The sequence below is a fragment of the Diaporthe citri genome (assembly GCF_014595645.1).
Source record: "Diaporthe citri strain NFHF-8-4 chromosome Unknown scaffold_2, whole genome shotgun sequence".
NCBI lineage: Eukaryota > Fungi > Ascomycota > Sordariomycetes > Diaporthales > Diaporthaceae > Diaporthe > Diaporthe citri.
In genome coordinates, this window is record NW_025064847.1 from 2,068,558 (window position 1) to 2,094,216 (window position 25,659).

Below are 25,659 nucleotides of genomic sequence, written 5' to 3' on the forward strand. Positions count from 1 at the left end.
TAGGCGAAGCTAGGCCTAGCTGCCGAGCCGGGCACAGGAGGAGTGTTGGGATACGACGTGAGCGTGGCTGCTAGCGTTGGATTTCAGAATCCTTTCCAATGCGCCACCCGTCCCTCTCTTATATTGGCGTCTCTTGCCCAGCGATCTCCCTACTCAGCCTCGGAAGCTCTGTTTCGCAGTGAGATTGTGGCCATTTATGTTTGTTCTAGCGCTGTCGAAATTAGTCGTTATCAGGAAGCAGATCGGTACGCCGTCCACGACAGGACCGTGCCTGCGTTCCAACCTCTGATGCGTGCAGCCAGACATAGTGCCCTGGACGGAATAGGTCGAGTTGAAAGAGTCTGATTGCAATATGAACGCGTGAATAGGATAGTATGATAGCACGCGCAGTAGTTAATGGTGTAATTCCTCACTCAGTGCTGTGCACATCTCTCCAAACGCCTCCCAGAAATCCTGAACTCCTCTCCGCTTGATGCTTGGCGGGTATGCAATAATATTCTGGCAGATCTCCGGGTGATCCTTGCCGGTCCTCTTTCCTGAACGCCGTTGGAAATCGAAAAATATCAGTAAAGTCTCTTGCGCAGAGACCTTAAACAGATGGAGGCGCTGCAACGCCCAAATGCTATGCGAAGTAGCAGGCACAATGAGCCATGACATGGCGAACGCCAGTCTCACAGAGTCCTCTTCCTGGCTACCCACATGATCACGAGAAGCACCCCAGAAAACCCTGCGAGAAGCACAATCATGTGATCGAAATCGTCGAGATGGCCGCAACCGATCTTGCAATAGCCTACAGCTCCAGCCTCGTGCTTTGAGGAGCAAGTCCACGCGTCAGTACTCAAGTCCGAAAATTGGATAGAAGAGGGTAACGAATGCTTACAGTTGCTCCGAGGGCCATATCCCACACGTCTGTGGTTGCCAGAACTGTGCCATCTGCGGCCAACGCGTTCGCAACAAGGAAGGCGCCGTTGAACTTCAGTGGTATGACAGTCTCGTACCCACGTTTCTTCACGTTTTGTGTAAACGTGATGTTCTCTCTGAGATTTCCCTCCATCTGTCGGTTCTTGGTCAGTTAACTGCATCACAACGTCTTACGTCGATATGTCGAGTGTAGTGTGACTTGAACTCACGAGATCCCAAGAATGCACCTCTGTAGCTCCATTCCAGCTGACATACGCATAATTCTCATCACCTGCAATGCTCGGCTTCCAGAGTGGGCTGGCGGTCCAATCCATTGTCCACGCGCGGTACACTGGTTGGCTGTTGGTAGGATGGTCGTACCAGGGACCCAGCATCGCGTCAAGGACAATCTCGCCATCTTCTGTGTATTCAGTAATGACTGGTGTCGTGCCCCAGCTCACGAGGACGTTTCCATTGTCGAGCTTCTGAATACCGCCCATTGCCCAAGATGCGATATCCATCGGGTGGTAATACTCATGCACAACTTCGACGGTCATCTTCGTGGTGTCGATGCGCAGGTGAAGACCTCTGGAACAGGTGCCCTCAACACAGCCGGGCGACGGGTTGCCTGGATCGAGGTCGTGGTTGTCGAACAGGGTAATCTCGGTCATTTCTTCATCCAGGAATCGCGCGGTATGCTGAAAGCCAAAATTGGTGGCATTACCGCCGCTCAAGTCCTCAAACTGGTTGTTCGCCCCACCGAGCTGCCATATCACTGATCCGTCCTTGCCATCGATGTAGACCAGCGACTTGATGCGACGCCCAGACACTAAGAAGTTGCCCTCCCGCGTCTTCTGCATGCTGTTGATATGGAAAAAGTCCCAGCCAACCTCCTCTGTGGGAGCGCCGTAGTCGCCAGTGCCCCAGTTGACCGCAGTCTCGTTGAGATCAAAATGATGGCTGGCCCGCCATAGAAACTTGAGTTCGCCTGTGGCGATGTCGATCTCCTCGAATATGCTGTCCAGAAGCAGGCCATCCTCAGGTCCGCCGCCTGGTGCATTGCTCATGTCGAAAGGAATCCTCTCGTAGGCCGTGATGAGAGCGGTTCCGTCATGGGTCAGTTGGCATTCGTGTGAATCAGCCTTGGTGTTGATCATCTTGGCCGAGATGTTGTAAACTTGTTGGTAGGACTCGTCGTACAACAAGCAATAGCCCAAGCCGTGTCCTCGGTAGTCGCTGCCCTCCCAAAACGTGAAATATGGCTTGCCGTTGTACATTTGTATCCTCGGGTTGTTGGCTGCTGGCCATTGTGGTTCGCCATAAACCAAGCTGAAATCTGTAGTGTCGATAATGAACGGAGTGGCTGCTTGCTCGCCAGCGACCGATGACAAAAACAGATATCTGCTCAGCCCGGACTTCTCAGGGTACCACTGGTTGACCTGGAATTTCGGGCCGTACGTTTTTGTTGTCTTGTACGTTTGATTAGGATGTTTGCCATAATAGCCCTCGTTATAATTCTCGTAATCCGTGACGTATGGCTGGGCCTCATCGGCCGCCGCGAGGCCGGCTCCGACGGCGAGGCTGCCGATATAAACGGCGGGAAAGTGGTTGAAGAACCGCATCGTCTAGATCTGAAGCCTTGGGATTCTAGATCTGAGTGAGGGTCCGGTGGGTGGGTCAGGCTTGGCTGGGCCGGAAAGACGACTTCACCCGGTAAGAGGTTGGGACCAATATGGACGGATGCAGATCGGCTCAGGCTTTCATCGCAAGAGCAAGACGGCATGCGACAAGTGTGGAATGCCAACGGCACGAAGACTTAATAGTCCAGAGGGCGCCCAAGCTGACAAGCTGGCAAATTTTGTGAGCAGGGTGCGGCGCCGATTAACGTAAGGGAGCTCCTCCACCGGGGCCGATCCAGTCAGTGGATGCCGGGACAAGATGATGGAGGGGTCCCTCCACCCGATGTGGAGAAGCCGGGACGGATTAGAAGGGTCAAAGATATGTTCCTGGAGATTTCAAGGGGCTCCCGTCGTATCGATCTGCGAATATGGATGCGAGTATCGACAGGAGATGAGCTGAGAGGGAATGACAGATGTGAGGTGGGAGCGCAACGGTGTCGACCAAGCCAGTGTTTGCTTCTGCTCCTCGATTGTGGACCCGTTGTTTGGTCGTTGATGGGCAAAGAAGAACGGTAGTGAATTCCTATAGGGAGCGATTGGAAGGGGTGGGGACAGGAATAGTATGCAATCCTGAGAAGGAAAGTGTGAGAGAGACCGGAGGGAGAAAGAAGAGACAAACTCGGCCCAAAGCAGCGTAGACGTTGGAGGCGCGAGGAGAGTTGAAATTCCAAGCAAGAAAATACAGTGCCGCCAATGCTGCTTTGCATTGGAAATTACTCCTGTTGGTGGGCGGAAATCCTTTTCGAGAAGCAGCGGAAGGAAAGAAGAGCCTGTGGAGTGTGCCGACTGACCCACAGAGAAGACAGGTCAGGGACAAGACAGACCTGCAGCGACGCGTAACCTTCCGCCGTGGTGGGAACGGCTGGCCCCCTCCACCCTACAGTACAAAACTGTACGTACCGCAGTCTGCTTTACCTAGACGGCTCTACCTTAACTGGAGCATTCCCACATGCGAATCGCCATCTGGCGGCCTGTGGGTGGAGTGGCAGGTGCGAGAAACGGGCGCCCCTGGAAGGTACTCTAACAAGGTGTGTCGTCATTCGAGAAAAGATGGAAATGGCAGCCAGCGTGGGCGGGCAGGCGGGGCGGGAAAGGAAGGAGAGCTGGGGTCGTTGCAAACCCCTCCAATTGGACAGGTCACTGCAAAGCCTGGAAGTCGGTCATTAACCTGATACGGCAGGCCTGAACGTGGCCCAAGCAATGCACTGCACCTGGGCAGCGGAAGATCGACCAACGGCAACAATCGCCTCTATCTGCTACCTGTCTTGGTTTCAACGGTCGAGGCTTGCTCGTGAAGACCGAGGGTGCCGGTGGCTCTACCTGCACTGAAATCAATACGACTTCATTCACTGCGTCGGATCGGGACTTGGGCGTAGTCCTTTCCTTTTGTGCTGCGCATCTTTGTCGTCATGTCACGCCAAATCCCTCCTCAAGTGCCGGCCCAGATCCCAGGTTTGATGAGGAACTGGCCAGCACTCAGCCCGTGTGTGGCGGGCCATTTCCCCATCATAGGCCTATGGGGGTTCTATCGTCCACCACTGGCTGGCCGGTGGCCTCAAGACTCGCTCTGGACCCACCCAGCCCCTGGATCGACCGGGTTTCAACATCCAATGCAAGCTGTTCTAATTTTTGCACCAGCAGAAATGCGGATGACTTGACCGTCAGAAAGGGGATGAAACGAACCACAGATTACGACGACCACGGCCCGTCGACTCGAGCAAGGCATGTCACATGAGGGCACCCACAGCCGTGCATAGATCGACGTCGATGTATCATTGTATCTTAGGTATTGTGCCTACGTCTACTGCAGTGCAGGTCATCCGCGAGCTCACCCTTGCTTAAGAACAGCATTGAAGTTGCTCGCCGGTGTGGAAGAGGCAGCCGCCTAACCCAAGAGGCGAACGCCTCAGCAGCATGGGACGAAACCTCACCGGCAAGCGCTGCGGCTCGGCGGCATTGTCATCGTGGCCCCTGTTGCCCCCGTACTCGCACTGGACCCACTCTCAGGGCTGACCACCCAAAGGAAACAACCGAGAAACTACAACTAGCTTCGAGCCGGTGGTTTGTGGGTGTAACCGTCGTTGTTGTTCCTCTTGCTGCCGCCTCACAAACATGCACCTGCTGAGCATGTGGCTCCAGTCAGCGGCATGACCATCGACGTGCGGTTATCTGGGATGGGTTCCTGATAAAGCTGCTCGCTGCGCAGGTGGCGGTCTGATTCAAGAGGGACAAGGATCGTCATTGTCAACCGGACCAGCAGAACACCGACTTCCGCGGCCTGGACCGATTTCCGAGCCATTGCTGAATCCCAATCCCAAGACATCCGACCAGGGACATCAAAATTTCGACCTCGGAGACGCGTCACTGCCGCACGGCCAGCGCAGACGCGTTCAGCCTCGCCTAAATAAGCACCTTTCTCGGGCTTGCCCGACCACGCCGCCACGCCATACCCAGGCACTTACGTTCACCTTCGAGCGCATCGATTCAATGCAAGCTGGCTGTGCGGCTCGATTATAGATCAGATATAACCCCTGTCTTGATACAGGCTCGATACAGGCTCGATACATGTGATAGTCACTACCACCGAACACAAGAAGATGCTTCAGCTACCAGCCTGCTACCGGGCCCTATGTCTCCCGACACACGAGAACATGTGTGTGCTCACAACTTAGCTAGCGTCTTCTCCGCCTTCGCCTGATCACGCAAAACCTTCCGCAAGATCTTACCCGCCGGGCTCTTGGGTATCGCATCCACCAGCACGACGCCGCCCCGCAGCTTCTTGTGGTTCGCGACCTTCCCGTCTACCCAGCTTGCGATCTTCTCACCTGTAAGGTCCTTGGTGCCTGGTACAACGTATGCCCTACAAAACGAAAGACGAGACTTGTTAGCAACCGCAATACACGAATTTGTCGATATTCAGCATTCACAGCCAAATGACCAGGTCTCCTCGGTGCACAAAGAACTTGCGACCTTGGATAGCGGCACAACAACCCTCCAGAAAGACGAATTGCAACGGGTAGTTTCGGTTTACTCACCTTGGCACCTCTGTACCGTCTTTCTCAACCCCGATCACAGCTGCATCTGAAATCTTTGGATGAGACAGGAGCGTTGCCTCAAGCTCCGCCGGGGCGACCTGCATCCCCTTATACTTGATGAGCTCCTGCCGGGATTTCGTTAGCGATTCTTGTCAACACCTTGATCTGGCGCCGCCCAGCTCTGGCCCGTTCCTGTCACTCTTTGCACGACCACAATCATGCCCTGAGGAGCATGGGATGCAGCCACGGGAAGGGACAAATGGCAGGCTCACCTTCTTCCGGTCGACAATGTAGAACCTGCCGTCCTTGTACAAACCAATGTCGCCCGAGCAGAACCACCCATCCACGAAGCTTTCAGCGTCCGCCTTGCTATTCCTCCAATAGCCTTTTGTTACTACCGGTCCCCTGACCCATATCTCGCCCCTCTCACCAGGTTCGACATCTCTCGATTCGTCGTCCACAATCCGGGCCTCGTGGTTTGCGACGAGCGGGCCGACGCTCCCAGTCAAGTCAGTCTCACCAGGCGGCATAGCAGTGATCGCACCAGTCGTCTCGGTCAGCCCCCAGACTTGTGTTAGCTTTGCCCGTCCCTTGCCCATCTTCTTCTCCGCCTCAGCCTGGATTTGTGAGCCCAGAGGCGCTGCCCCACTGAACGCGTGGTCGATCGTGTCGAACTGATCCGTGATGCCGGGGTGTTTCGCAAGGGCGAGGTAGATGGGCGGGACGCTGAAGAAATTCGTGATCCTGTACCGCTTGGTGTACTCGATGAACTTTGCAAAGTCGAACTTTGGCATCCAGTAGATCGTGCCACCGCGGTACAGCACATTGACGAGGTAGCCCTGGACGCCTGCGATGTGCGCAGCGGGGAGGTGTGCCAAAGTGTGATACTTGAGATCGGGCCGCTCGCGCGCCTCCCATTCCTTGTTCGGCTCCATGTTGCAATAAGCCTCGGCGAACAGGTTCAAATGGCTCAGCTTGACGCCCTTGGGCAGGCCAGTCGTCCCGCTGGAGAACAGTATACAGATGACCGAATCCGCCAGCTCCCTCGGGTCGGTGATGCGCTCCCACTGCAGCGTCCTGGACGGCGAAAGCTCCACCCTCCTGCCGCCCCCTTGCACCCTTAGTTCAAGCGCCGGGTCGTCGCCCAGGACCAGAAGCCGCTCCGCGGGGAACTTCAGCTGGCGCACCGTCTCCTCCGTCGCCGCCCGCGTGTGTGCGTCGCATATTATCACCTTGGGCTCGACCAGCCCCACCAGGTATGCCAGGTCGCTTGATGTGGAAGAGGGGCTCGCGGCGCTGTAGATGCCGCCGGCGGCGACGGTCGAGTAGAAGAGGGTGGGCAGCATGTAGTGGCCTTGGGTGTTGACGAGCACGACATCCTTGTTGCGGCCCTCCCGCCCGATGCCGTAGGTGTGGCGCAGGGCGTGCGCGAGCTGTGTCGTGAGGTGCCGCAAGCGGGATCTCGTCAGGTGCTTGTGCTGGGGATCGGCGGCGTCGGCGGTTATGATGGTCTGGTCATCGGCTTCGCAGATCTTCGAGTCTGGTATGGGTGGAGCACAGGTCAGTTTCCAAGATCGCGCCAGGGGTTTCAGGGGAAGTTTTGTTTACCGAAGAGCACCGAGAGAAGGTCTAGGCTCGGTATGTCTATGTGTTGGGCTGCCTTGATGATGCTGCCACCCGGGCCACGCTGAACTGTGGTAGCCATCGTGACGTGCCGGCGTTTCGCAGATCCACCTTCTAAGTTGTAGTTTGCCCGGTAGATTTACTTATCGAGTCCGGAATATCCGATCTAGAGAGCGATTACTGGTAGCAACAGCAAGATGTAGGAGAAAACCATGAGGCCTATGGCAACGTATTTCAGAACCGGAGCCGGGGCCGCATGAATCATGAACATCGTCCGGGAAAATTTGAGGCCGGGAGGATGAGTGATCACGAGTGATCAGGACAAGCAGCTAGCGCCCGAACTGACTCTCGCCAGATCGAAAAGAGGAGATGCCAATCACTGGAAATCCTTGGGAGGAGATACAACCCCGATCTGTGTTGTATGTCCACGCAGAGAGGTTACATAGACCCGGCGCTGCTCGATTGCTGGGGGCTGCTACCAACGGCCCACCACCCCGGACCAACAACGCTTTGACGTGTGGATGACGGGGGGCCAACACCCTTGCTCAAAGCTGGGCAGACAGACGGACCAGGTCTTTTCAGCGGTGCGCGTGGGGTTCACGGCATCTTGTTTGGCTGGTCATGATCTGTCGCACCGCGGGTGCGCGGGCAAGCCCAAGTGTGTTGGCTCGGGTCGAAGGGGGGACGGACGGTGCAGAAGTGCCCCCGACCCCGCAGTGTTGCGCGCGCGGCGCCGTCGAGATACCGAGGCACGGGGGTTGTTGGCGGCTTGTTCCATGGTTACACGATCGCCTGCACCCCCCGGTCCTTCGACGAGGGGAGGCGCATGGGTGTGACCTGGCCCGATTTCCTGTCGAGTTGAGCAGTAGCGGGTTTTCCGTGCCGTGCGTAGTTGGGACGTGGATTGATGAGTGTAAGAAGACGGGTGGAAATCGTTCGCGAATGATGATCGCTGCCCAGATGTGCACGTCAGGAGCTGTCATCTTCTGTGCCGAATTTGAGCCGATGCCCGACTTCACCTCGTGGGGTTTTCAGGCCCACCAGAGGCATCCGTTGCCGATCTTCACAATCCTCCTCCTCATGGAAGACGACAGGCCCGCGAAATCTCTTGTCTACAGGAATCGGTGCGATTTGATTTGTTCCTCCCCATCAGTGTACCCTGACCTGCCTTTATCCCACAACGAAACGCGGAACAAGGCCTCCGGGCCCCCAGTTGATTTATGATACCTCTTCTTTTGCAATTCAACACATCGCAAAGAAAGCTGTCGCTGGCGCCTTTGTTGTTGTGTTACTCTCAGGCATCTCACTAAGGAATGTAATACCGGAAATGTCACAGAAAAGAAGTTAGCCGGAGCAATCTTGCTCTGGCCGAGTGGTGCGATGGTTGCTGGACGGCTTCCAGATGTCCCCGTTGAAGCTCCCTGGAGTCTGGCTAATCGCAGAATTGTATCCGGCCTGAAGACAGATTTTCCGAAACTCTCTTTGCAACTGTAGCAGCATTTCTTTTTTGGAAAACCGCTGAGGTGAAGAACATCGTGTACTACATATCAGCATATCTGATGTAATATTGAGAATCCCAAAGGGGAGGGGCCTTGGTCTGGGTGAACAGGGACTCAAGACTGTGACTTTGGTCAAAGATAAACAGAAGTCGTTACGGTCGACGAGATGTATGTGACCGTGTCCAGCCAATTAGCTGTCAGCTCAAAGCAACTTCAATCTCCAGCGGTCAAATTCTGCAAGCTTCTGGAACACTGCCCTGAGAAACAAGAGCTATGGTTGTTAGTACCTCTGTCGGTGGAAACAAAAAGCCTGCCCAGGTGCCTAGAAGCACCTAGATACCTAGATAGGCACTCAAACAGGTCGGATTTCAAAACAGGTACCTAGGCCATGCCACCTCAATTTGGCGCTTCTTCCCAACCCAAAAAGCTACATCTTGTCCTCAGGCATCTCTCCCAAGACTGCCACACCGTCGTTAATACATCACTTCTTGCCGACGTTACCAAATAGACTTTCTCAGAAACACCTCAAAAGAACACAACACAGAAACCAGTGCTCTCAACCATGCCTCTACTTCCCAACGAGATCTTAGATCAGATCTGGCTCGAGCGGTGCAAGCTTGGCTTCGAGCCTCGCATCCTCCAACCGAAATGGGTCAACGAGGGCCGCTTTCACGTCCCTGCGTTCTACGCCGCTCAACCACAAGCTTTCATGGCCCAGCTCTGCCACGGCGCGCGGGCGGTCGCGGCGAAGGGGTTCTACTCACGCATTTCTGATAACCCTGTGACCGGCCTCGGAGGATTCTGGTGGCACGAGAAGGATGTCCTCTACGTCGACCAGGACTTCTACCGTGAGCTCCGCACACCTTGCAAGGCCATATTCATGGGCCGAGACTACATCACGCGGGTCGCAGTCGACATCCAAATCGACGCTGGCGCTACCGCCATCACGGAGTTGCTGCTTGATTGGTTCCCCAGGCTCTCGCAGGTCTTTTACCTGTGCTCCGCGCGACTGGCCCCAGCTTCACAGCCTTGGAGCTTTGCCTCACTGGTCTCAGCTTCGAGCTCCAGACGTTGGACGTACCCCGAGCCTCCTCGATCTCTTCGACAGCCTGACCCAGCAGTCAGTGAATCGGCATCTACAAAGTCATACCCAATCATTGTTTTCCGCAAAAAGAGTCCTCGCGCGATGATTCCGTGTGACCTTTTCATCCGTGCACAGGGACTCGGGGCCAAGTTGCGTGCATCAGTGCCCCGCAAAGAGAGGCGCTATTTAACGGGCAGCTTCCATGGCTACGAGAAAATCCCTTTCTTCGTCTTCGAGCGTGACGATAGACCCCAAGTCATCAGTACCGGAGGCTCGCTGAACGGGGACGAGGGTAGGTGCCCGCGCCATTCAGGTCACGTCCTAAAAGTATAATGCTAACTTGTGCCAAATTTTGTAGAAAATCCCAAAAAATCGATGACTGTCAGTTCATGCTAATTATCTCCTTACCGTACAGAGTGCGCAAATGGCTGATCACGTGTGAACATGAAGCTCGAGGAAGTCGAAGATTCCGTTGCCCGTCGGAGCAGGCGGTTTATGCGCTACATAATCCGGAAAAGCAAAAACCGACGGGAGTTCGCGTTACCGAGCTGAGGTGTCTTTACGATTTCATTTTCGACAGTCCATTTTACGAAAACGACTCAGATGACTTGAGCTTTCATGTTTGGTATTTTGATGAGGATGGCCAGGGTGGTTGGAGCGAAGCTTGGGAACACGAATCGCCTTGGATTGTGTGGAAACATAATTCCCAAGGTGTATCTTTAACATCTTGTTGACGGGTCAGTATTCCAATTCCAGAGGACGGCCATCTTGTGTGATAAGGAGACATCGTACCAGGCAACTGCAGGGTCGAGACCATATCGACGTGCAGAACTGATGAACTTTTGGGTCGGATGGTCTTGCTCATTGGCCTTGTGCAGAATCCCAAGGATGGCATTTTGGGTGCCATGGCAGCCGCAATGTCACGGAGAGAACTTGCAGTGCTTATTACGATCTTTGAGCAAAGAAAAGTCTTTTGTCTACTACTACCTATTTCAATTCGTGTGTATTCGATTGTACGAAAAGTCTACATATCGATCAATCGGATTACAGACGCTCAACCCTGAAAACTTTTCGTATCATAGCGAAAAAGGACTTTACCGTGAAGTACTCTAACTAGTAGGTACCTTTAAATATCCTATTTGACTGGGAGCTGATGACCACTGCTCAGAAATTAATGATAATTTGCTTTGGTGCTTGCGAAAACCACAGTTCAATCTTTCGTCGTGATCACGCAAACCGGTATCTCAAGTTTGACCAAGTTGGAGGAATACCATCAAGACAGCCGCGTATCTGTTTTGCATGATGCTGTTAATTTTCAACTGGTTCATTAAACGAGATAGACCCAAAATGCTTACGCAGCAGTCGCAGCAAGAACCTCAAAAGGCTTCGCTACTGTAGCACTTGCGAGGACCGCAGTGAAAAGGATGATGAAGCCAGTTATGATCACCAAGCGCTTGACATTGTCACCAACAAACTGCAGAGCCCACATGGGGCCAAGTAGCAGTAGGAGCCCGGTTCCTATTATGACACCAAAAACAGTATTTCGAAGCCTCCTCTTGCTATAATAAACTGTCGTTTCGGATTGGACTTGCGAGGATTGCCTCCTGGACCTCAAGGCCTGGGCGCTCAGGAGTAGCGGGAATCGCTCGACCAGGCTCTCGAGCGGAGACTTTTGATCAGATGCTAGCGCAACCAAGTCTCCAGTTTCTTGGCTGAACATCGCTTCTTCTTCAGAGATAGCCTTCTTGTGGTTATGGTTCAACCAGTTGTCCAGATTAGTCCAGTGGCGGGTCTTCGCCGGGTCCCATCGTTGAATCTCGGAGAAAGTCATTAAATGGTTGTCTAGACTCATCAGCATCCATAGTAAGGCGGACCACTGATTACAATCATACTGTATTGGTCGAGGAGTGGAACTAGCTGGTCCATGATGCTTTTTCTGTCCTCCCACGCATCCAATCTGAACGAGCCAGAATTTGCAAATTCATCCGGAGCCTGTCGGGCAGCTTCGTCATACCGGTCTAGATCTCGCTCGAGCCGAACTATTCGATCCTGTAGCAAAAGGAGAACTCGGACATTGAGAGTGCTGAATCTTCTCAATACGAGAAAGTCGTCGGATGATGACATCCATTTCGAGAACGCTGGGTATCCGAGTTGTTTCCAAGGCTTCGCCGTTCTCTCCCCAGCTTCAGAGTCAACGCGCCCTAACTCCAGATCTGTCTGTGATCGGCCGGAACTCATTATTTCTGTGAAGTTGTGTAAAAGGATAGTTGAAGTGAGCGTCAATGTCTTCGCGGCATCAGCCTGAGGCTAGAATAGCGTGGAAATATGCAGTGTCACCACACTTTCCGGTGCCAGCTGCCAATCAGAGCTATCTACGGCGCCGAGTATTTCCGACGAGCCAAGTATCCTGGTGCCCAAAAGCAATGGCGCTATACGTTGTTCTCGACGCAGCTCGCTCGAATCCCACGTCACGGAACGACCTTGGACATGCAGGATGTCTGACCAAGCTGAGGGCGGCAGCCAAAAAATCACCCCAAAAGCAGTATCAACTTCCTATCCACCGAAAACTGAGTCTCGTGACTCGAGCGATTCTCTTGGGCAGGATCGGGTCGATCGCTGGGGAACCGATCCAGAAACCACTGGCACTTTGCTGCCAGAACGTCTGTGGAATTCTCCACCCTTGACAGCGGCCCAAAGACGCGCGGATGCTGCCGCTCTGCTTCAGTCTTTCGATCAGCAGTTTGGGTCCGGCGGTGTAGAGAGCTCACGCCCCAACCTGTCCCCGGTTATTGTCGACCCTCCCAATTTCAGCCCAGGACAAAGCAGCACAACGAACACAGCAAACCAACGCTGGCCATCGTGCCCAAGGTGTGGTGCAAGTGTACGAAATTGGCCTTCACTTCAGATGATTCGTTGCCCGAGACTCGCTGCTTGAGATTCGCAAAAGGCTAACGATTGTACCAATCTAGATGACCCGGAAGCCCGACTCAAATCCTCCGACAATTATATGTTCGAACCAATCTTGCCCTTCTCGCATGACGGGTACATCCTAGAGCAATACCCAAAGAAGAAGAAAGTCGGGTAGATACCATCGATACGACCGTCGCAAATACCGAACCCTGTCCACCTCGCGAACATGAAATAACCGCGTCACGCAACCGTTTCTGTTACCTCGAACGAATTTTAATTGATGGGTACAATCTCGGGCCAAGATAGTGTTGGTCACTGCGGCACGATGGCTTGTAGAGCACAAGCTCCAAGACTCTTCATGGGCAGCTTAGAACACACCGAAAGATTCAGAGACTCGAGACGTGCGCATTTCGAATTCTACTCTGTCACCGATCGTATTTATCTCAGACGCCAAGACAAATTCGTCCAAATCAGCCGTCCAGAGCCCTACCAACTGCATGACTACTTGATGGCCGAATTTGTATATAAAGCGGGACTAGAGGGTCAAAATCAATACCGCTAGGCCAATCACACGCATTTAACGAATAGGAAAGATGCGCTCCAATCGTTATCATCGCCGAGCCTTGCCTGAATAGGGAGTGCTTTTGCGTTACATGTCTCGGCTAGCAACATCTGGCACGTGGATCTGAGCTTTGCTAACACGTTTGTGAAAGGCACTTGTGTTACGCGAGGGAGTTCTGGACGACCCTAGAGACTATCAGCTGCAGTCAAGAAGAAAATCGCTTGGATGGGATTCCCAGCGGACTTATTAAGGGGTTAATGATTGGCTGGTAAGTTCTCAGTAGCAACCAAGACTCAAAAACAAACATTGAAAGTCACTGATGATGAGAAACTAGCCAATATCCTGTTGCTAATGGTATAAGATGAAGTATCTGAGTAGATAGCTATGCAGTAGGCCAGAAAGTCGAGTGTTTTTATGCCTGAAGTAGACATCTAGGTAGCCCCGAGGTCAATGTAATCAAAGCCAAAGGTAGTGGATTTGGCAACGTCTTTCCGTCTTACTTTATTAGCTTACTCGAGGTAATTCAGACATCTGTGGCTTCTTACTCCTAATACAGAGCTTGTGCTTTCAACTGCTCACCACAGCTCGGCCAACAATTTTTCAGTCCGGGTCCTTGATACCTGATTCGCTTCGTAGAAATCGCCGATGACCCTCCCGCCGTAAAGGGGTGCGACCCGGCTGTCTGGAGCCGCGCCTTAGCGGGCGATCTCGAGCGTTTGGCGCGAAGCTCCAGGGCCTAGAGGCTGGGCACCTGAAGCCACCACAAGGAGAAAGGGAAGTCATTGACGTAATGCAGCGCCCGAGACAAAACATTCGAGAAACAGTCAGTCAATATATAGAAAGAGGTGGATAAGGTCTCGTGAAGTGTTTCGACACCCATGGAGAAATCATTCGTGACAGGCATAAATACTTTCTTGCATTGCTCCTAGGTCGAATCTACTCGTGCCTGTAGGTGGTTTTGTTAACCATGAAGAGCCCCTATCAAACCTTAGCCCTTTTAGTTACTCTAATCGTCTGTACCGGCCTCACCCTTGGACTTACCTATGCTCCGTGCTACGCCTCCCTCTGCTCCGAGTCCTATCTGCCATATGAGACACGCATTCATGTAATCACATTCTACTCCATGCTGGCCAGCACCGGCTGCCTGCTGTTCTTGCGCGCCACCTCCAACAAGGCCAGACGGGCAAGCCAATTCTACCTCATCCAGCATGAACTTCCTGTCCTCCGGAAGCGAATCAGTCTTGGCGGCGCCACTCTCTCGGTCTGGCTTGTCGGCTTAATTCTTGCGACCACAGGGTTTTGGGCTCAGCCGCTCCTTGAATACTGGGCGATAAGGACAGTGCCACTGGACTGGACGACTGCAAAGATACGCCTCGCCGTGACAGGCATCATTGGGCACCATGCAGATTTGTTGCTCGGGCTGGTGATCATACCGGTGTCCAGGAACAGTCTTCTTGGGCAAGCATTTGAGCTGCACCAGAGCACGCTTCTGTACGCGCACAAACTGATCGCCTATCTTCTCTTTGCTGCGGCTCTTGCACATGGAGCCGCATATTATGTAGGTGATGGGGTCAAGCTCACCCAGATTTCCGACACTGATGGTTTTCTCTTCAGTTTTTCGTTGGTGCATATCGCCCAGCCCTTCCAGAACGGAAAATGGCTTTCAACATCGACAACCCGACCCAAACAATTGAGGAAGCAGAACAGGGTAGTGGATGGTATTATGCCACACTGCCGGCTGGCATGATCGGGTTCCTGCTAATGGTCACGATCATCATCACCTCGCTCCCAGCCCTGCGACGCAAAAGCTACAACACTTTCTACTATGTGCATGTGATATGCAGCTTCTGGGCCTTCGTTGCGTTAAGCGTGCATGCCAGCACCGACTTCTACTTCCTCCTTCCCGGACTTATACTTTGGATAGCGGATTGGTGTTGGAGGTTTTTCCGAGGCACAAGCGGCGGCTTGGGCAAAAAGGTTGTTGGCACAATCGAAAACGCCGGGGAAGGATGGTACAGAATCTCTCTCCCAGCGTCGGCAAAATCCATTGATGAACCAGGTGCTGCGGAAAAGGAGGCTGCAATCACGCATCCGGTGCAGTCTTATAATTTGGTCCTCCCAGAAATCAGCAAAACACAGAACCACGCGTTCACAGTCGCCAAGGTTGGCTCCGTGGCAGAGGGGCCAGTTTTCCTGCTGCAACGGGCGCAGGGAAAGGTGACAAAGAAGCTGGAGAAGGAGTGGACCTGGAAACTTGGTGCAGTCGTTGCTGAGGTTGGGAGCCGACGGGAAGTTGAAATGAGGGTTGAGGGCCCTTACTACCCAAGCGATGTTGGCTTTGCAGTTGCCTCACGAGTCATTTGCATCGTTGGAGGCACGGGACTCACGGGAGCGTACAGCCTCGCTATGTGGTGGTTGAAACATCGTTCCCAGGACCAGCAAGCCGAGTTCCAGCTGGTATGGACTGTGCGGTACAACAACATGACTAACCTTCGTGAATGGAAGCAACTAGGGGACACGGTCACCTCTGTTCCAAACATGGCCATTCGGGTCCATGTCAGCTCGGAATCCGGTCGCATGGACACTGAAGGATACCTGCGGGACATGCTGTCGACTGGCTCCAGAAGTACAACTATTCCAGACATGCGCCATAAAGCCTGGGTGTATGTTTCAGGCCCCGAAAGCCTCTTGAGCTCAACAGAAATGGCGTGTTTAGCAACACGAAGGAAAGTCAGAAATGGTCGGAGGCAACAGGATTCACACCCATGGCTTGTGGCTGACCTAGAGTGGTTTTCTGCAAAATGGGAAGTGTAATGGTGACGGCCGATGATTCTCATATGCTTGTTACAGTTCACAGCTTAGATACATGATGTCTAGTGAATCATGGCAGTGATGTAAAGTCATTGCTGGTTAATTTTCCTCATCTCTGAGATTCAAACAACCCGAATATGTGACTTGCATTGTCGTGATCACAACATAATGTCGAAACTTGCAAACTGAGCCAGGATTTCAAAACTCGGAGATCGGTGGCTTTTCGCCGCAGGTCACAACCATCAACGAGAGATTGAGCAGCGACGTGGGATGAGTCCGAGCACTAGAGACCGTATTTGGCTGCCTTGAGATCGTGTCTTTGCCTTTGGCCGATGTCACCTTGTATGCAATTCCATCCCCATCGATGTTAATAATCTGACAAATAACCAATCTGGACTGCTTTCAAATTCAACGGCGCCAATATACTGCTTACGAGTGGCTTGAAAGGAGCGAAGGATTGATTCGGCCGGGAAACAAGTGCTGCAGGATCGGAGCCGACTTGAGTGCAAATCAGGCTCACCTTTAGCCTCAAGCGCATTAAGGACGGAGTATTTCGGTGTATTCGGCCTTTTGACTTCTAAGCAACATTTCAGGATCAAAACGCCGGGGCCAAGGCTACTTTAAAAAGCCATGAAGCGCGCTTCAGATCTGGATGTAGTACCTAAGAAATTCATTATACCAAAGCTCGCTGCTCAATAATAATCACTTTCAATACTCGTTCGGACACATCTTGCCTCGTCATGCCGGGAGAGAAACTGAACGTAGCCATTGTCGGTGCTGGCCTATCAGGCCTCACCCTGGCTCTCGGCTTACACGACCAGGGCATTACCTGTACAGTTTATGAGTCTCGCCCCGGGCCCCTTAATATCGGAGGAGCAGTGATGCTATCCCCTAACGCCCTGAAAGTTCTCGATGCCTTTCACCTATACGACGATCTCAGGACACAAGGATTCAACTTTAGCCAGCTTCACTACAGAGATGTTTCCGGCAATCTCATCGAGACTTACGAATTTGGTAACAAGGCTGACTACAGCTATGAGGCCCTGCGCATTTACAGACATGTCCTCATCGATACACTCTTGGCCGAGCTCAAACGCAAGAACATACCCATACAATTTGGCGCCAAGTTCACCCACATTACGGAGGAAGATTCGAATTCAGTCTCTTTCGCCTTCGCAGATGGTTCCACTGGCACGGCCGATATACTCGTGGGTGCAGACGGAATACACTCAAGAGTCCGAAAATATCTTTACCCAGATCTCGAGCCCAAATTCATCGGGATGGCAGCAACTACCGCGGCCGTGCCGACGGCCCAGCTGAAGCTACCGGAAGGATACCACCTACCAGTCACCATCTCCTCTCCCCAAGGAGCCTTCGTAATCGCGCCCCAACAACTAGACGGATCTGAGGTTCTCATCGGAAAGCAGCGGCGGGTGGCAGAGCAGGACCGCGCAGCCTGGGAGAAGACTTTGGCCGACAAGGACGACGCCGTGCGCTTCCTCCAGCAGGACCAGGAGCACTTCTCCGATGTCGTCCGGAACGCCGTCTCTCATATCGACCCCGAAAATATTAATGTTTGGCCGTTCTTCGTCGTGCCCAAACTCGATCGTTGGGCCTCCGAGAAGCGCCGCGTGATCATTCTGGGCGATGCTGCTCACGCTATTCCGCCTTCGGCTGGCCAGGGAATAAATCAGGCCTTTGAGGACGTCTACATTCTCGCACTGCTCCTGGGTCGATCGAGTGAAATCCCCAACCTGCAGGATGCGCTGAGCTTCTGGCAGTCGTACCGACAAGGACGGGTGGACAAGGTGTTCGAGCTGAACAAGCAAATTGATCTGAGGCGGATGCCTGCCGACGACGCTGTCTCCCGGGGAGGGCAGTGGGATTCAGAAAGAAGATTTTGATTTGGAGTGGCTGTATAAGCCGGACTTCAAGCAAGTGGTGGACGAGTGGATTCTCAAGCAGAAACATTAGGTAGAACTTTGCTTTCATAGATGACGGAACCACTCGGATGTGCAAGAAACGAGGATCTGCTTTGAGATGCTTCTGTCAGTTAGGAATGAGGGATACGTCACGTTACGAAGTTAAAGACACAATTCGATTGATTCTATCTTATTACTTTTTGCCGAGAGTGCGACTGCTTTTGCTGCTCCACTCAAATCCTGTCTACGTCTACTGCGAGTTATCCGTCTGCCCCTGCAGGTGACTTACTCCCTGTTGAAATGGAGCCACTGGCAGCATCACCGTCGGATTCGGCTATGAGATTGTTCTTCTCGAAGTCGATGTAGAAGACACGCTTACGCTCTGCGTTCCAGTACAGATGCTTCGTACGTCGGTCATAACGGTCGACCCCTGTGCTCCTGATTTCATTCATTGTACGCCCAGATTCTAACTCCAGGATGTCCTCCGATGGCATGTTGTGTGTCTCAGCCCCAGGGCCGTTCTCCTCAACAGATGCTCCCGCGTTAGACATTAAAAGCAAATGTGTGATCTCCAGACCACTGATGTTGTGACTCCCAAAGGGTCGCTGCAAGGCGAACAGTCCCAGGCACACCGGCACGCATACACCTTGGAGATCCTTCATGTGCTGATACATGATATACTCATTCACGAGCCTGTGCTGGTCGCTGACAGCCACCCCTTTGGCGCAAAACGTATACCCGAAGCCTGCCAGGGTGATTTTGAAGAACTCCGCGTGATGTCCCTTGACCGAAACTGTTGGCTGATGACAGAACAGGCTTTGGTCGACCTCCAGCTGTCTCTGAACGAGCAGAGTGAAAGACCGACCATCTAGTGGATGTAATGAGCCCTTGAATCTCCGAAACGTTTGATGAATGTGGTAGTTGGGACAATTTTCGTCCAATTTGTCGCCATGCTTCAATCCTAACAGGCATGTTTGGGTGCAGTAGTATTCCTGAATTGTTGCGTCCACGGCCCCAAACGTTTGCGCCTTCTTGATAGATTCCTCTAACGTGCCATGAAATATGCTCTCATTGTTAGTTGCCGACGGAAATTCAAGAGGAATCCGAGGAAGACACGCCGTGATATTCACCCAGACGCATGCTTCGTAATGTATGCGTAGAGAAGATTTGTCTGGAATCTCTGACTTTGGGAAGCTGGCCGCCCTATCGTCATAATCGCTGATCACATCCGACGGCACGAAGCAGCGAATCCGAAGTGTTTCGGGATGAATGGCGAGGAGGCCTGCCTTCCAAAAATCATGTACATGGGAAAGCATCATGATCTTGGCATTTATTGAGTTGTTCGATGCCTCTCCGCCATTGATGGAGCCTGGACCTTGTGTAACAGTCGTATTGGTACTTCGGCCAAGAATGTGGTACCAGCCCAGCCCTGGTGCGAACCCGTGTTTCCAATAGACTCTGTGTCCTGAAATTGCGCAACAAGCAGAAGAGGGCCACTCAGGAGGGCTGGTCAACATTGCTAGTTCTGGACCACTGTCAGCGGGACGTGATAAGGGAACAACTAGTCTTGTGTCAACGGAGATGTTGTCGTGCACTGATTGGGCTGACTCGGATTTCCGTGCATTTAGCTTGATCATGGCTTTTGAGACACCAGGGGAAAATTGTGGTGGACGGAGCAAAGGATCGGCTCGAAATTCGGCAAAGGAAGTAGGCTGGGACCCATACAGACTGTGGATACATAATCCTGAGAACCCCAAAGTTGTCAGCTAGCGCACGATCATATGAATGGCACACTTGATACAATGTGATGCAACAGGCTTTTGCACTGTATTTTAAGCATCAACAGGAGGGATAACTTACTCTTGATATGGCCACAGGACAATGTCTCCATCGGGTTGTTAAGAAGTTCCTTGATGTTGCAACAGATGTTGCAGTGGCGTACAAGGTAGTAGCGACCCGGAGAAATCGGCTTCATCATGTTACTGTGAAACTGATCTAAGGATTCTACTGTGACTCCTTCAGAACACGTAGTACCGAGCGGCCACAAACCCCACGAGAGACCGGCCGATGATTTGTGTGGTGAGCCAATACAATTGTCCATGGTCAGAGTCGTGGATCGTAGCAGATGTTCCAATGCATCTCGAAAGAGGATACTGGGCTTCTTTGGGTTTTGGTAGAACCCTGCAAAAGGTACCCGAAAGTGATCGACAATGATAACGTTCCATGCTGCCATCCGCAGCTCTCGATCACCGACATCCATCGCAGGATGCAACATGGGATTTCTCGTGGTTGAAGAGAAGCCGTCTATTACACAGTCACCCCTGTTAATGTGTGGAATCTTTCTGATCAGTATGTTGAGTTTTTCGGTCCGATAAACAACGATGGCTGTTGCTTGTCTCTGAAAGGAGGCTCAGTAGAGTAGGAGAGAAGCAAAGGGTTCATGGGAGTTTGGGAGGGGCTATTTATTTTGAAAATTTAACGGCTGGACCGTGAATAAGTGAGCCAAATGAATCACTCCACTTCAGGCGTCAGGCCTCACAAAGTCAAGGTAGAAAAGACTATGTCCAGCTGATGACTGTGTGCCAAGTGACAAGCCAGGCTGAAAGGAAGAATGGTATGACACGAAAGTCGTACTTGGATGACTTTCGCTTGCCTGGACCCATATAACACACTTGGATTTGTAGCATCATGAGACACCTTTGTCTACTTCATCCAAAAGAGGCCACCCGACCCATACTATCCACAACTCCGAAGAAGACCTCAGGATCAAAGCTTCGCAGACGGTGGACCCATGCACCGTCCAGGTACTATGGCTCTAGAAAATATGCACAACTGAACAGTGGAGGGGCGTATCGTTCCTTATACCCGGAAAAGGATTGATTTAACCGCTGGCTGAAAGATTGATGTCTGAATCACTCGTCAACTGAGTGCTCAGAAGCGCCTTTCTCGCTCCCACCCATACCTTTCCGAACCCTTTTATGGAATTCAGGGTAGCTGAAATTCAAATTTCTCAACGGTTTAATTCAAATTTTTCTTTTATCTTGCATCTCTTGTCCTGCTAAGCCAAGGCTGCCTGTGACCAGTCCCCATGTGTTTCCTTTCCTCCACTAGGAGAAGGCAAGCAAGCCAAGATCTAAACCTTTCCTAGCAATTCGATGAAGAATCAACAGACAATGTATGAATGGCCGGAAGAGTGGATCATAATCGAATGCCTCTGGTGATGTCGATGTTGGTGGTGGATGGTTGGCTGCCTGACAAGGCGGCTACTTGTGCAGGGTCCAGGTCGGCATCTGTAGACCACTGTGACCAGGCAGCCTTGAGAATGTCAGCTCAGCATCTGAATGATATCTCAGGGGCTTCTCGCGTTGGACCCCCAAATTCTGGACCGACCCAGGCTGTGTGTTCTCATTTGCATGCTGGTGTGGGTTGTAGTACCACTTCTCCAAATGGCATTGGCTGGCTCATCTGTGGTGTGTAAGCCATGTCACCCCAGCCGGCAATCCTTCTGCGACTTGCCACTGCTGATCAAAAAGCCCCGCTCCCGGAAGCAGTTCTTTTCAGCCAAGATCCAGTCCTCTACGTTCCTCGTGTCTCAGGGGTTATGTTATGAGGCTCTACTTTTTCAGAACACAGCATGTCTCAGTCAACACGCCCTGTTCTTGGCTATCTCACGGAATTATGGACTCCGCCAGCCAGCTGCTTGTCGGTAGAGGTTTATTCGACGACGCCACCATGGAATACCGGATACCAAGGAGTGACCTGTACTGCTTCGGGTGGCTTTTACGACGCGACTGACTGTTGGCCTCCAAGAACCGCCAATGCGCCCAATCCCACGGGTGCGGGTTTTCTAAGCGGCTGGGGCTTCTATTCGCCCGGGACACTATGTCCCTCTGGATTTACAACTGCTTGTATTGCTACATACGGACAGCCCGTATCCGGCTGGCTATTACAATTCCCATTGACCACAGGCGAAACAGCTGCCGGATGTTGTCCGAGGTAATGTTTTCATGAGATGTGAAATGAGTGGAAAAATAATGAGCCTTCTGACAATTTTTCTGTCACAGCGGCGGATACACCTGCCACTACTCGCATCCGAATGCCGGAGAGAGCAATACATACGGGCCTGCGCAGACATGTCTTCTGGTGGCGACCTCAACAACAATAGACGTAGCTCCCTGTACGATAACCACGGACGGAGTTGCCTCTCAGTCATTCTCGGCAGTGTTACCATATACGACAACCATCACTTCGGGATCGGTGGCATCTACCTCTACTGTCGAATCTTTAGAAGCCTTGGCTCCCTTGTACGTGACTCCACAAAATACTCTCGATGTAACCCCGTTATTGTCTAAACGGATGTCCAACTTTTGTCATTACGAATGAATGTCTCACCATGAAGCCACAGAATACAAATCAACTGGCGTGTTGAAGACCTGTCCAGTGCTACTCCAACGCCAACTAGCAGCAGCTCAACACCAACCCCAACAAATGTCGACCAGGGAGGGAGTATCTCCAGTGGTGCCATCGCTGGTATCGTTATAGGCACCATTGTTGGGCTTTCTGCTATAGCTTTTGGGATCTTTTGGTTCATAAGAAGAAAGAGGACACGGCGCAATGACGTGAACGGTCAAAACCAAGAGCTTACACCAGGCCAACAACACTCACAACCGCTTAAGTCCCAGCAAGAGACTCAGCAACCTTTTGAGCTGCTGGCGACTGATTCAGCACAAGAATTACCAGGTCATGAGGTTGTGGACGGGAGATATCGTGCTGAAGTGCAGGGCTAGAGGCTTTCCAGTATTGAAGACCGTATGTGCCTTAACTATTTCACTCCGTTTCCACTCATGTTCTCTAGACCGCGCCGTTGTTCTCTTGCTGTCTTCTCCTTGGCCCTCCCGCGTTCCCCATCCTTTTCTCACCATAGTTTACTTTTCTTTTTCCCTCGTCTTGCATCCGATACCCATGGTGTGAGGGGACATGCTGCTTTATGATGGAGAACATCTGTGCATGTTCGAGCAAGCCCCCCTCCATTTCTTTCTTATCCCTGGCTCTCTCATTTACTATATTTGGATTTCTCAGTTTCACTTTAATCACTTTCAATGCAGATATGGAGAAGCGGTCATATGGACATTTAGAATTTAAAGTTGCCCTTATAAATTTATTGATTTTCCTTCCGCCTTTCCTTCTCAGCCGAGGCTGCTGTAGACATAATTTTATTCGACTTGTTTCCTTTTTGTCCACCAGGAGAAGGCAAGCGAGACGAAATCTGTCCTGTCTGCAGTTGGAACAGGTACTCTATGAATCATGTTGCTCAAAAGTTCAGATATGATACCGCAATGAACAGCTACTACAATCCGTCCTCCTCTGCCTGACATTTCCAGTTCTCGATCAGTGCCAACCGAAAAAGGTCGACTTGAATCAGGCAGAAAGTCACATCTGGCTTCAGTTGGTTGGCACCAGGAGGGGTTTATTAGAAGTGGATGACATCGCAGAGATCCAATTTAGTATCATGGACAATTTATGGACAGCAGGTAGAGTGCCATGCTCGAGTGCTTCTGGTGACATTAATGTTAGCGATTGACGGCTGGGGACGAATGCAGGGTCCGGGTTGCTAGACCTTTGGTTTCTTCTTTCCGCTGCCTACGCCAACATGCACGAAGCTTCCAAGCTAGCATGAGCCAACATCGACGCTGCGCCCCCGCCCGATGCTACCTCGACAAGCACAGCCTCTGTTAGCCAGAAAAGCGCCCATCCCTTCCATTTTAGAAGACTACTACTTCGTAGTGCACTCGATTAACACTAATTTCAGGCTTGGGTGTCTGGCCAGGCCCCCGTCCCAATCAACAAGGCCACCTGCGGCAGCTTCACTCCAGTCGACCGCACTGCAACCTAAGACGTGCCGGCACAATTTCTGGCCATCACTCTCAACAAAAGCAAATTTCCGTTCAGTCAAATATTAAATTGGCCTTCCTTATGGCAATTATACACCATTGTTTGAAGCTATGGTTCGTGGTTGTCCGTGGACTTTTGGCTTACAGCGCTTGTGTCGTCCTGAGGGGCCGCACTGCTTCAGTTGCTTGGACGTGCCTCTCAACATCGAATGCACCGTTTTACATGCCCAGGTAGCCTTCTGAGCGCATACAATCACAGAATATAGAGATTATAAGTCATGTCTTCTTCACTGCTGTCGGAAGTCCACAATGGAGACCACAAGCAAACAAAACAATCAACGGGGCCCGGGGTGGAAATTGTGCCGGGTGCACACGGAACAGAACATCCAACGCGGCAACGCAGTTTCAATACTATCGCAGCAGGCCAACCACAGTTTATCAACGAGACAAAGAGATTTGAGTAAGCCATACCATGAGCTACACAGCGACCAAACCAGCTAAAATATGCCAGTATTGTCGAAATAACACAGGAGAAGCCCGACTCACACTCCAGTAGCCCCCCTTTAGCCCCCCTGACCAGAGAGAACCTGAATCACCTAGAAAGGATTAATGGCTCAAAATTTTCAAAAATTTCAAAGCAAGCTGCAAGTCAAAGCAGTTCCAAGACCAGGGGATCCGGCCAGACCTCGAGCACTACGCACAGCACCGAGACGCTGTGCATAACAGCTGTTGGGTTCGAAGATAGGCTCCGCCGGAATGGCCTTCTGCATCAGGAACAGTCGAACTGGGTCGCGCCGTCGAATTTTGACGATCTGACAGACGAATTTTATTGACTGAGGGTCGATTCGCCGGCGCCCTCTATAGGAAAGTTTCGCAGATTTGCTCAGTTCGCCGCGGAGGCATCCAATGAACGGGGCTGTGGAAAGGTGTCTGCTAAAAGACACATTCATGGACGCTGAGATGATAGCCCAAGGCTACAGACCAAAGCTTGACAGCCTGTGGCTTGATTACCCAAGGAATCAAGGCCTCAACAATGGTCTGTCCAACCCGAAGCCAGACTACATCGAAGGATACAAACGATCCAAGTTTCCTCCAAGTATTAATGATTTAGGAGGTGCTGTAACACGGGATAGCAAAGCTCGGGAGTTCGTTGCCTTACCGCACTTTGCTGCTGAATACAAAGGACGAAACGCAAGCATGGATTTGGCCAGAGTCCAGGCAGGATATGATGGGGCAGCTAGTAAGTAACTAAACAATCCGTATTAGCTCTTCGTAAGACACATCTTTGAGGTATTTTCCCCATATTCTAACTTGGCTTCGTAGTGGTCCATGGCCGCAGCATTGAGATGAAATCCATAGGAAAGGCGGACTCACCTCGACATGCTGCTGTAGCGACGGTTGCTACGGATGGCATTACATGGCACACATACGTTCATTACGAAGATGGAAATGAGAAAAACAAAGAAAGTGTCTACCAGCAGTTCCTAGTGGCTTCAGGGACTTTGGATAACTATCAAGGCTTCAAACAAGGCTACCGAGTTCTACGGAACGCGCAGGGCTTCGCGCGGAAGCAGTCGACAGAAATGCTCGACGACCTGAATCAGCACTATGACCGCTTATCTACAGTGCCGCCCGCGGAAATAATGTCGAGGGGGCGAATATCTCGAGATAGTCAGGCAAAAAGCTCAAACAGTCGGAAAAGATCCAATTCTGCTGGCCCGGTGCTTCGTTCCGGCTCTTCCG

The 25,659-nt window shown here is 52.0% G+C and overlaps 7 protein-coding genes across 7 annotated transcripts; 3 read left to right on the forward strand and 4 right to left on the reverse strand.

Moving 5' to 3' along the window:
* Nucleotides 1-671: 671 nt before the first annotated feature.
* On the reverse strand, nucleotides 672-2,522 carry INS49_006206 (uncharacterized protein; the record flags this gene model as incomplete). Its single annotated transcript, XM_043166980.1, has 3 exons — nucleotides 672-809; nucleotides 881-1,054; nucleotides 1,131-2,522. 3 exons carry the CDS (start codon nucleotides 2,520-2,522, stop codon nucleotides 672-674), a joined length of 1,704 nt encoding a protein of 567 aa, XP_043028124.1.
* Nucleotides 2,523-5,240: 2,718 nt separating this feature from the next.
* Nucleotides 5,241-7,319, reverse strand: INS49_006207 (uncharacterized protein; the record flags this gene model as incomplete). The annotated part of the gene is made up of 4 exons (XM_043166981.1): nucleotides 5,241-5,439; nucleotides 5,615-5,739; nucleotides 5,887-7,154; nucleotides 7,223-7,319. 4 exons carry the CDS (start codon nucleotides 7,317-7,319, stop codon nucleotides 5,241-5,243), a joined length of 1,689 nt encoding a protein of 562 aa, XP_043028125.1.
* Nucleotides 7,320-9,298: 1,979 nt separating this feature from the next.
* INS49_006208 (uncharacterized protein) lies at nucleotides 9,299-10,372 on the forward strand (the record flags this gene model as incomplete). Its single annotated transcript, XM_043166982.1, has 4 exons — nucleotides 9,299-9,856; nucleotides 9,956-10,112; nucleotides 10,179-10,201; nucleotides 10,271-10,372. The coding sequence occupies 4 exons, from the start codon at nucleotides 9,299-9,301 to the stop codon at nucleotides 10,370-10,372; spliced, it is 840 nt and encodes a 279-aa protein (XP_043028126.1).
* A 799-nt stretch (nucleotides 10,373-11,171) lies between these two features.
* On the reverse strand, nucleotides 11,172-11,746 carry INS49_006209 (uncharacterized protein; the record flags this gene model as incomplete). The annotated part of the gene is made up of 2 exons (XM_043166983.1): nucleotides 11,172-11,662; nucleotides 11,713-11,746. The coding sequence occupies 2 exons, from the start codon at nucleotides 11,744-11,746 to the stop codon at nucleotides 11,172-11,174; spliced, it is 525 nt and encodes a 174-aa protein (XP_043028127.1).
* Nucleotides 11,747-14,415: 2,669 nt separating this feature from the next.
* INS49_006210 (uncharacterized protein) lies at nucleotides 14,416-16,106 on the forward strand (the record flags this gene model as incomplete). Its single annotated transcript, XM_043166984.1, has 2 exons — nucleotides 14,416-14,850; nucleotides 14,907-16,106. The coding sequence occupies 2 exons, from the start codon at nucleotides 14,416-14,418 to the stop codon at nucleotides 16,104-16,106; spliced, it is 1,635 nt and encodes a 544-aa protein (XP_043028128.1).
* A 737-nt stretch (nucleotides 16,107-16,843) lies between these two features.
* On the forward strand, nucleotides 16,844-18,007 carry INS49_006211 (uncharacterized protein; the record flags this gene model as incomplete). Its single annotated transcript, XM_043166985.1, has 1 exon — nucleotides 16,844-18,007. The coding sequence occupies one exon, from the start codon at nucleotides 16,844-16,846 to the stop codon at nucleotides 18,005-18,007; it is 1,164 nt and encodes a 387-aa protein (XP_043028129.1).
* A 278-nt stretch (nucleotides 18,008-18,285) lies between these two features.
* On the reverse strand, nucleotides 18,286-19,341 carry INS49_006212 (uncharacterized protein; the record flags this gene model as incomplete). Its single annotated transcript, XM_043166986.1, has 1 exon — nucleotides 18,286-19,341. The coding sequence occupies one exon, from the start codon at nucleotides 19,339-19,341 to the stop codon at nucleotides 18,286-18,288; it is 1,056 nt and encodes a 351-aa protein (XP_043028130.1).
* Nucleotides 19,342-25,659: the final 6,318 nt, after the last annotated feature.